This window comes from Poecilia latipinna, unplaced genomic scaffold (assembly GCF_001443285.1).
Source record: "Poecilia latipinna isolate Pla-1442-1.1 unplaced genomic scaffold, P_latipinna-1.0 Scaffold1607, whole genome shotgun sequence".
Lineage (NCBI taxonomy): Eukaryota > Metazoa > Chordata > Actinopteri > Cyprinodontiformes > Poeciliidae > Poecilia > Poecilia latipinna.
The window spans coordinates 80,466-92,312 of NW_015114223.1; the positions used below are offsets into that span (position 1 = coordinate 80,466).

Here is an 11,847-nt window from a genome sequence, read left to right on the forward strand (position 1 = left end):
TTTTTCTTTCCCTTTTTTTCTGACTTCTGCCTCTCTTGCTGTTCATCCAACCCCTCGTCTCCTACTTGGGGAATGCAGTGATGGCTTCAAAAGGCAAAGTTCGAGGTGAGTCGTGACTGCTGCTCAAATCCTCTGCTGCTGATTATTTTTTCTTTAGAAAAAATAAACGTATATCTTCTAAAGCGACTCTGGCAGGGCTCGGGGGGTTTTAATTGTCATTTTGGGACTCACAAAATGATCATTAGTTTTAAGATTAAATTTGTTTTGCCTGGCAGAGTTTCTGAGTGTAACTTGTTTTTTTTTTGTTTTTTTTTAATTTTTCAACTGAATCTATGTTGAATCAGAATCTGTTTAATTAAAACACTGGTAATAATTTATCAAAATCCAACTCCAAGTTTCCCATTAAGCAGTTGTCGATCTCATGTAACTTTACCCTGAGACTATATGGGAAAAGACAAATATCCACAATGCAAATCCTCTTAATTAGTGCTAATAGTGATTGAACAACTTTCATAGAAATGTTACAACTATATATCCCTTATATTAAATAGATACACTGTGATCTTTTTCCAGCAATGTTACCAGCATGTGGAATTGGCTTTTATTTTAATAAGTATTGCCTGTTTTTTTTTTGTTTTGTTTTGTTTTGTTTTGGTGCAAATATAACTAAAAATATTTTTGAAAAAAGGTATTCAACCTTAGGAATATGCACTGCTGCGAAAAGATTGATGTTCTTTCAAACTGAAGGTACTGGCTTAACACAAATGTACCACAGAGAGCAATAAAAAGAAGAAGATGCCCAACATCATATCGTTCCCACAGAGTCCTGATCTCAACATTGTAGAGTCAGACTGCGGTTATTCATACATAGAGTGTGGACTGTCACCGAAGAGCAAAGAATTAAAAAATAAGTACCGTCATTTTTTTATGTAATCCAATGAGAATTTGTGTTGTAGAGTTTGAACCTCAATCAGGTTATATAATTTCTGGTACTTTTTTTTTTTTGATTAGGGACAAAATCCTTACCAGTTTTAATAATCGCCATAATGACATTTTCGATCCTTGGTATTATGGTTTTAAAATGAAATGACGCTTTAAGCCGTTTTCAGTTTCTACACAAATAAAAAGTCCCTGATTTTTGACAGCAACATTTCACATGCATTGAGAAGGTGGGCACTGTAAAGCAATGATCTTGAATCAGCAAAGACTGACAAATGAAACATGTAGCTGTAGTTTGGCGATTATAACTTGACAAGTTTTTTTTTGTTTGTTTTTTCACTGAATATTCAAGGTAACAGCATGATTAGCCCAGCAGATAGTGCTAAGAAAGTTAACCTATATGCAGATGTTTTTTTTTTGTTTTTGTTTTTTTTTTATAGTACCAGCCTGTGCACCTTTCTTTTGTTGTCTCCTTAAACATGAGGCTTTACATCTGAAGCAGATGCCAAAATAGCCTTCCTGAAGTGTGTTTAATTTTTTAATTTTTCATGAATTCATGGTTTTTCTGCTACCCAGTTTCGTCATTTATGTTTTAAGGGATTTATTTCTCCAGCTGGTGCTGCCTTTCAGGCTGTAATTACAATAATTTCAATTCAAAGTTTTCCTCTTAAAAATGTAGAAGTTGTGGCAAAATTTGGATTATTCGTTATTCCCAAATGTAGGCGCCTCCTTCCATTACAGTTTCTCTTTATCCTACTTCTCCGTGTCCTCATCAGTAGCAATCGTAGTTAAAACATGAACATCATTTTCCTCTCACCACGTCACTACACAGTCTTCACATTTCCCTGCTGTGTCTGAATGTTTAATTCATTCAAGCTCTCTCTCAAGCCATCAACATCCAGCTGAATGTGTTGCACTGCAATATCTCATTCACTGTTGAGTCCCTTAACTCTTTAAAGGCAACCCTTACCAGATGAGATGACTCCATAGAGATTTTTCTAATCTTTTAATAGAATATCAGAGATTTAAAACAAAGCCCAAATCTGTTGTATCTCTTCCTAGTATACAGTGATTAAGATAGTTAGAACCAGAGATAGTTAGAACCTTCTGGTTCTATCCTGTTAGATTTCTTATCATCTTGGGCAGGAAAAGGGGAAAAACTGGCCTGTTTAACAGCTCCAGTAAAGTTGGCAGGGTAAATTGAGGCAAGAGGGGTGGGACAGGCAGAGGAAGAAGGGAGCGCATGATCATAAATGCACACAGGGGCTGATGAATCGAGTTTGAAAACAATGGAGATAATCAGAGGACTAGGCAGAGCAGTAAAACCTGGTATGATATGCAAGGAGCGAGTCTACCAAAATAAAACTGGGTAGGGTACAATATACAAAATGCAAAGCAGCTTTATTAATTTCATACACCATTACAAAAGACAGCAAGGCAGCAACAGCCTTGCCTATCACAAATAAACCCATATTCAACAGGCTGCTTTAAAATAAATGCTGTGCAGTCCAGTATTTATAATCCTGTTGGGGACTGCTTGTGCTCCGTTTTACATATTTGGATCAACTGCCTTGATATATGTTCTAGCCTGCTAATTCTGTGCATATTTAATTCAATTATTGTGAAGCAGGGAATGTCTAAACCATGCATTACTGTTGGTACTACGGAGCAAAATTGATTCATATTAATGAGCCAATGGGTTCTGTTCCTGCAGTGATGGAGGAATTGAATTCATTTAGTTTAGAGGGAAGTACTGTGAGTGAACTGGATTACTCTAAACTAAACATGCGTTCTTCTTCTGTGAATACACTGAAACAGAGTGTTTGCAATGCTTTTTCACTATTAGAATGGCTTCACAGTTATATAAACACAAAAAACTGAATACATTGAAATAACCTTGGCTGTATTATTCTACATGGAATAACAAGTCTTGTGATTGTGAAACATTCACTATTTTTTTTAATAAAACAAATTCACATTCTAAATTTTTACCAGAACTTGATTCTTCTGAAGTCAAAGTCATAAATAATTTCCTCTTATCAAATGAATGATTATTATATCCCCACTAATTATTATTTGTCAGGTCATGGGTCTATTAGATACGAAATGTGCATGGTGAGTTCACATAGTTCCAACAAAGAGCTAGAAGAAAGTACAAAGTATCTGATTGATATCTATTTTGATAGTATTTTTTATTTGTCCTCCAATTATTCTCTCCATGATGGACATCAACCAAAAGGGTGTAAATAAAATATACCTTACCTACAAAATTAACTGGACTGATGTTCAGTGTGGAGAGATGCATTTACCAGGATAAATGTTCCTCTATCCTAGAAATTTTCGACATTTTTCTTATGTTATGTTCTAGATATTTACTAGCTGCAACCTTTGAGTTGTGGCTGAATAGACACCAGTCACTCACTGTGCACCTTTGTGAGAAATAGAAAATTGCAGCAATCATGAAATAACTGTCTCCTTCCTCTGCTTTTTGTGTGGCTAAGGTTAAGCCACACATGCAGTTCAGCTCATTTAGCAGAACAAGACTTTTTATAAAACAATCTGTAATGTGCAGAGATGGCTTTATTTGAGTTTCAGAATCTATATTATATGTGAAACAGCTTGTAATGGGTTTTTTAGTCCTGCATTTTATTTCTGTCTGGAGCTAGATTAGATGTTTGCTGTGCTAGATTCACTAAAACACTGCTGATAAAGTGCTGGAAGGTTTCTGGGAAGAAAGTAGCCTGATGCACCTTTCATTAGATATTCTGTGAAAGAGCAAGACGTTTGATACACTGAATCTGTTCTTGCATACAGCAAATATCTCAGTCTTCATATCACAGATACAACATAACAAAAGAATAGATTCACCCTTCACTGAGAAAATTTTGCCTGGTAAAATCATTATCTCTCCACTTCCATTGTTGTCACATCACTCATAGGTAATTGGATTTGAAGAACTTGACTGATATCACTTTTATACATTTTACAAATCTTTGTTTTTGACTTCTGTTGACATAAACATGCAGGGGTTTATGTCCTGCATGTTTGATAACACAAAGTGCCCATCTTTGTGTTATCTAAATAAAAACAGACGGAAATAGAAGGATAAGCTGAAGACTGTATCAGAATGTTCTTGGAAGATCATTTTGACATTTTGACTTCTGCTTAGACCAAGATTATTATCTTTTTTTGGACCTGCCATGATAGCTTCTGCAGCATTTTTCCCTTCTCATCCTCTCTTTTCAAATTTTAGCTTGATTAATATGAGCATTAACATCTGTAATTTGCTCTTTGTTCTTTGCTTATATCCCCTTATACAGTTTGTACCCTGGACTAGTGTGACAGAAGTCATTATCAATGATGGCCTCAAAAGTGTAAGAGACATTTGAATACAATCTTTAAGAAGAATAAAAAATATGAAAAACTAGAATGGAAAACAAAAGATTCTTCTGGTAGCATTAGTAATCTTTTTTTTTTTTAATTTAAGAAATTGTGCATACTTATATTTCATTTAGAGAATGAAGGTTAGGTTGTATTTATTTTTGGCATAAGAATAAAATAGTCATCGTGAAAAAAAAGTATGCATTTAAACTCTAGAGTTTTTGTAGTTTTTCCATATCTGGGGTTTTGGGGTTGGGTTTTTTTTTTTTTTTTTTTTTAACATACTTTTCCATTTCCATATTTTCTGTCATTCAGAGTTCAGCTTGTTGTTGTTGCCTTTATTTATTTATCTTTAGAGTACAAAAACAACTTATTTTGTCTCTTACTTTTGTGCATTTATTGTCTTTGTGTACTCTGCGCTGTTTTTTCTTCTTCAAGCACTGGAGCAAGTTTTTGTTGCTTCTAACTTTTAGTGATAACAGTTATCTTGCATATTTTGTTCCATACTTTTTTGGCAGTGTTTCCTCTTATATTGAAATCTAATCCATTTTGCTAAGTGTCTTCAAGGGGATAAGTCCTTGCTCTAAACTACACTAGATCCATTCAGCTCAATTAACCTACTTTCTCAGGTAACTCTGCCATCGTTGAAAAGATGGCAGGAAGGATTTTTCTGTACTGATGTGTGTTACAGCCAACCTGAAGACACTCTGTTGTATTAATGCCATAAAAACATATGTTCAAAGTTAACCATTGTGTTCCTTATTTTATGAGAAATCCATCTTTGCATAAAGGCTCCTCCTTCACCAGCTCTTTACACTCTCTTTTCTAACTCTGCTAACCTTGCAACTGCGTAATCATTTAAGTAATTCTGTAAATGTCATGTGTGCCAATTGTACTGGAAGTCTTGAAGTAGGAATCTACATAAATATATCTGTCAGTGTCTGAATGTGGTTGAGCAATTCTTATGGATTTTTCAAACAGGTTTTTCTTCATCAAGGTTGAATTATATAATGCAGAAGTAACTAACATTTTTCCCTTTATGAATCTCCTTGAAACAGCAGTAGCTATAGTCTGTAATAGAAGTGTGTACTTTAAATAACAAAAACCAAGAATTTAACGACTTTTTATTTTCAAACTTCTCCAACAGTCCAATGACTTTATTAACATTTGCAAGTTTATGAAGCAGAGTGTTTTTTAACATCCTCCAAAATAATGTATGATAAAGGAATACATTTCCATTTCAAATGACATTTTACACTCCTATCTCTTGCAGTCATCACCAAGTTACTCGAGGTTTCTCAAATTATTTATTCAGATGTATTCATCTTTTATTTGGCTGATCTAAGCTCAGCTTTGAAAGGATATCTACATTGTCAACCCTTGCGTCGTAAATCCTGTCTCTGAATCACCGTAGAAAAGAACGGCAGTAAAGTCAGCTTGACATGAGCCAAATGACAAAAGCTGTTTTTAAAACTAGCATTTTCTGCCCACTGAATCTTGCAGCAGACTCAACCCTGGGGCAAAGAGCATTTCCCCAGATCCCTCTCAAATGAACAGTATCTGTCAACACATCAGGACACATTAGAAAATCACAAAGTATCATGTTGATGTGGGGAGTTTGGGAGTTTGTGGTGGCAGCGGTGATTAGTCTGATTTCCCTCATGAATGTAACCCTTGCCTGCGATCAGCAACCTCTCATTCCATATGAAAGCTTTAAAAATGAATCCCTTCGTGTGACTTTTAAAAATATATCTACTGTATATAAAAATCGAGTCAAACACATTTCCCTCTGGATCAGTGTGAGAAAAACACATACAATAAGCGTAGATCCTTTTTCACATTTAATTTGTACCACTTACCAAACCAACAAGAATCTATCGGACGTCTATTTATATAATTTTGAATACATGTTTCAAAATGTTTGAGTTTCATTTTACCTGCTTGCAAAATGACTGATGGATTTTCCATGTCCACAAACTGGAATTGCCTTCTTTATTTTTGTTCCTGCTTTGATTTCATTTTCCTCCAAATGTACTATCTTCACCTAACTTGCCTTTTCTTTCAGCTTCTTCTGCTCACTTTTTTTTCCTCCAGAAAGCCCTGTATGAAGTATTTATGAAGTCCAGGTTTACCTCTGTAATAAAACTGAGATGTCTGACCTTGGCTTTGAAAAGATAGTGAGATCCCTAGCCATTTTGGGCTGAGAAAGCTTGAACTCAGGCTGCTAACATGCAGAGAAGTGATAGAGCTTTATATCGCTGGCTCTTATATAAATATGGCTGAATCAAGGGCAAGAATACTGGGCAAATTACATGTATCAGGGAGTGTGTCTGGTCACCAATTTGAAATTAGTTTGTGGGCTTTTCTGAAACCTGATATATAGAAGTGGGTTAAGGAAAGATTCTTGGGTTAGAAAAGGTAAAAATAATTTAGTTTGTAATGGCAAAGAGAAACAGTTGTGTGGTTCTTGAAGTTGTCATACCCAGATCTCACCAAGTGTTTATTACATTAACACCTTCACATGCTGCAAAACAAATTATTTCAAAAATAAAAAAGCACTGCCAATTTAAAAAAAGCCACTATCGGCTGTTAATGCTCAACAAGAAGCCCTATTTTTTTTATTTATTTATCTTTTTTAAGTGCTAACAGCATTGAAACTAGGTAATATTTTTCTTACCTGATTCCAAGACAGCTGCCTGGCCTAATTACCGTATGTAAATGACGACAGCGCTGCCATAGCCAGCCTCTCAGGTGATGGATAATTATTTTCATATCTCCAGATCAGATGCAACTGTCCTGAGGTGGTTGTTGCCAGCACTTCATACAAATCTAGCTCCGCCCTCAGCAGGGGTTGCATTCAATTTACTCACTGTGGGAATCTTATCACTGTCAAAAGAGCAGATTTGGCTTGGAAATGCATACTTACACGCAAACACAACTCCTCACACTAATACGCAGAGAAATAATATGCAACTCAAACAGAGGAGAGAGAGCCAAAAAAATAAAATAAGAACAGGTTAAATTCTTCAGCTGTCTTTATAGTATGTATTCATGCACTATGTTGTTAATTGCATGACAATTTTCTCATTATTTATTTATTTTTTTTATATTTGGCACCTCTCCATTCCATATTCATATGTAGAAACCACAAACTTAAGAACTTGTTTTGTCCCTGCCATGCTTGATGAAGAATAATTACAGAGCAGATGAAAATAATAGCATTGGCGCCTTTAAGTTTCAACACATTGCTTGAGATATTCATATTTTCATTGTGCAGCTAAATTAAATTAAATTAAATTAAGTATGACTTTTCTGTACTCCTTAGATTTGACATGTTATTCTGTTCTGTAAACTAAATATAAATCATATAAAACCAGATAATATACACTGCTCAAAAAAATAAAGGGATCACTCAAATAACACATCCTAGATCTGAATGAATGAAATATTCTCATTGAATACTTTGTTCTGTACAAAGTTGAATGTGCTGACAACAAAATCACACAAAAATCATCAGTGGAAATCAAATGTATTAACCAATGGAGGCCTGGATTTGGAGCCACACACAAAATTAAAGTGAAATGTTCCCTTTATTTTTTTGAGCAGTATACTTTCTTGAGAACTCTCTTTTCACTCCATAAGTCAGAAAATATCAAAGTAAATGTTTTTACAAACTTCTCTTAAACCGTTAATTAAAATTTTTTTTTTTTACTTTTATTGAAATATACCAGTAACATACAGAAACCATAAATGTTTTTCCTGAACAGTGCCTGTAACACGGCTACTTAAAAAAAATTGAGTAGCCTGCCATGAAAAGTTATTGATCGCTATTTTCTTCATTTTTCTTCACACTAGTTATCTTTTTCGGTGTCAGAATTGAACAGCCTCACACACACACACACACACACACACACACACCCACACACACACACACACACGCACCCACACACACACACACATGCAAACACTTCTTCAGTCTCTCTTTCGTTGTCGCTTTGGTCTCAAGGCAAATTCACTCTTGAGCTTGTTTTGTCCTCTTCACTTCCAGCAGTGAAACCCGTTGGTAAAAAACTGTATGTTAGCCACATTGCGGTGTTTGAATCTTGTTAAAAAAAAAGTCACGGCTGATAGTCTAGAAATTACAGTAATTCAGCAAATTATTACTTCACCACATTGGTGCACACATAGACCACAGTTTTAGTCCAAGGTAATCGGGGAAATATTAAAGCTGCTGTCACAGTGTTCTCTACGTTGCCATACTGGAACATGTTTTGATTAATACCTATTGGGATTGATCTAAACAAGGGTTGTAATTAAGAAATCATTATGTCATTCTTATCAATCCAGTATCATGACGAATAGCACAGATAACATGTTCAGTGGCGTGAGTGTTTTGGTTTTTTGCTTTTTTTTGTGTTTTGTTTTGTCAGAAATTTGTCTAAACTTAATAGCATAAACTGTATGACAATCTAAAAATAAAGTTAACCTTAACTTTAGACTGACTTTTAAAAAGAAGTTATTGTAAAGTGCTCTTATTTGACTATAAATTAAGTATATTAAATCCCTTCAACTGTCACTAAGAAATCCCTTCCAAAACGCGAAATGTTAAATTTCAAATCTGACATTACTTTAAAAAAAAAAAAAAAAAAAAACAGTAAAAAATTTTTTCACACTGATGATTACCTTTTTCTCACTGAAACATGAGATATAATTTCCTAGTGGAAAAAGGTCATCGCAAAAGCAACACTGTGCCCACAACATGTTCCTGAGAAAAAAAAGAGGGTGTTTGTGTGAAAATTGTCACAGTGGGAGGAAGAGACCCAGAGTCAGGGCAGGGAAAGATGATGCACTTGTCTGATGTGAACTTCTGTTCCAGGAACTCACTAACAACGTTTTTGTGTTCACATGTTGAAAAGGAATAAATATAAATGAATAAATAAACATTTTTGGAAATGATAGGTTTTGTGTTATTTTTTTTAAATACATATTTCTAATTATTTTCAGTATTTGGTTGATGTTTGGATGCAGAGATCTGTGAGGTGGCTGAGGAGTTGTTTTTTTTTCAACTCTCAAGGACTAAATGACAGGATACATGCCTGGTTGATGAATTCGTACCGGCTCTTGAGATGATCAAACTCTTGACCTTGTACTGTCTCTCCAATCACGAGGCCAGCCTCGCTGGCTGACGTGCTGCAAATCAGTCAGTCTGAGAACCTTGCAGCGCCCCAGCTGGGTAGCCACCTGTGAAACCTTACAGACACTAACTGTTCATGGGAAAGCTGTCATGTTCTGTGTAATCCTCTGCATCCCATTCAAGATCCTCTTTCTAAGATGCATTTTTAACAGAGAGTCACTTGAAGTCGGATGCTGCTCGAAGATGGTGCCTAAGGCATGGAGTGTTTTGACGCATGACTCTTTTCTTTTCTCTCTCCAAGTTAATAAAAAAGCAAATATATTGCTTTAATAAACCTTTGATATTATATTAAATTTTATTCTCTACTTGCATTGCCTTTTTATTTAACGTAGAAATAAATTTTAAACATATTGAAAAGGATCTTAATTCGAAATGGTGCTTCTGCTGAGCTTATTACTTGTATTATTTCTCAGTCCAGTGCTTTGTAAACCTTTAACAGAGAAATGTTGATGTGATGAGTTGTTGACGGTGGAGGAAGAGGCCCAATTTCAAGGGATTAAATTTCACAGTCAAATTTCTTTTAAGTTATGCTCTAAATACAATATTTTTATAACTGAAGATGACATATTTATTTGATTGTGCTATAAAATACTACGTGACTTGAACACGCAAAAATATTTTCCCTTTAAGATTTTGCTATGCATCTTTAAAGATGCAGTATTAAATATGTTTTCAGGCACATTGTAGTGTTTTATAGTCCAATCAAGTAACTATGTTACTTCCAATTGTTAAAAGTTGATTTCACATAATACCCCGGATGTAATACTAGTGAAATTTGTCACAACCTGGGTTATGACAACAATTGGAAATTGAGCTTTGCTTTGCTTTGATAAGCCTTAAATTTCAATTTGCAGTTTTGTTTGTCTACCATCATCAGTCATGCTTGGCCATCCTAAAAGGTGACTCAGCTAATCAAATCTTTGGTCTGCTTCTATCCATTCTGTAATCTGGTATTCCCAGCCATACATCACAGCTCTGCAGCTCAGTCGAGCTCCGGTCCTGGTATAAAGGTCACTAGCTGCAGGCTGTCCGTCTGTCTGCGTGCATCGCTCTCTGTTCTCTGCGTCTTGAATGCCTAAATAAGAAAGGTTAGTAGAAGCAGCTGCTCTTGCCTGAAAGGTCATGAGAGGAAGTTGACAAGATACATCCAGGATAAATCTTGCATTCATATCACTATTATTTGCTCGGTTGTTTGCTCTGCCAAAATGTAGTTGGCGTCTGAACGTGCACAAATTCGCTCTCTGTATATCTCTACTGAACAACCTGTGTGATTGTGGCTTAAACCAACAAAAGTGTGAGCACTTTGCTCCTTTTTGAACTTCATTCAACTCGGCTAAATAAAGCAAAGCTAATTTTATGATATCATTACTTTCTAATGGCATACAGATGAGAGCATTGTTGACCCGGCTTAGCCTCGGCTTGTCAGTCAAGGTGGAGGGCAATTAAACTGACCCCACTCTTGGCATGAGATAGAGTCCAATTCAGCAAAATAAAGGAGGTAGGATCAAGATAAACTTGAAAGACAGGGGAGCACCAAGAAACAGAGAGAATATGAAAATGAGCGACACAGAAAGTGGAAATGCCACCCTTCAGGGATCAACCAGAGGAGGGAACGAGACAGCAGGAGAAGGGAATAAGAGAGAAGGGAACTGACTGGAATGGATATGAACTGGAAAAGTCAAGGCAGGAAACTTAAAGTAGGAGAAAGAGTGGAGTTGAAGTGAGAGAAGAACCTAAATTTAGACATGGAAATCAGGAGAGAACAGCTGCCTTCTTCCCTCAGGAGATACATTTAAATCAGGTCTGGGTGGCCATAGGGGAGAATGGAAGAACCTATTCTACTGGCCAATTAGGTGCACTGAACACTGTGAAGCTCTAATATAACCATCATTGTGGCCCCTTTGGCCCCCTAAGTCCCTCTGGATGTGTAGACAGAGAGAAACAGGGCTAAACCAAGGGATTGCTTCACTTTTTCACTATAGTAAAGGGACAAAAGAAAAAGAGGAAGATCAACCAGCAATAAAAAGTGAAATCAAGAATTTATTTAGCCATTACACAATTCAAATGTTGTAATTGACATTTGTTGTCTAGAGTTTGACCTTTTCTGCTGAATATTTTAAGAACAAATTAAAAAATATATATATATATATATTTATATATATATATATATATATATATATATATATATATATATATATATATATATATATATATATATATATATATATATATATATATTTTTTTTTTTTTTTTTTTTTTTTTTTTTTTTTTTTCCCAGGGCCAAAAGGGGGGGATATGGGAGGAGGGGGGGTTGAAAAAAGAATTACCAAAAC

General features: G+C 35.3%; 1 protein-coding gene across 1 annotated transcript in view; it reads left to right on the plus strand.

Annotated features, from left to right (window-relative positions):
• Positions 1–11,847, plus strand: part of LOC106963968 (cell adhesion molecule 2-like) — a gene marked incomplete at its 3' end in the record, with an annotated part of 59,698 nt that continues 47,851 nt past the window's right edge. Inside the window, exon 1 of the mRNA XM_015059169.1 lies at positions 1–105. Coding sequence (XP_014914655.1) covers positions 81–105 — 25 coding nt within the window. The remainder of the gene's footprint in view (positions 106–11,847) is intronic.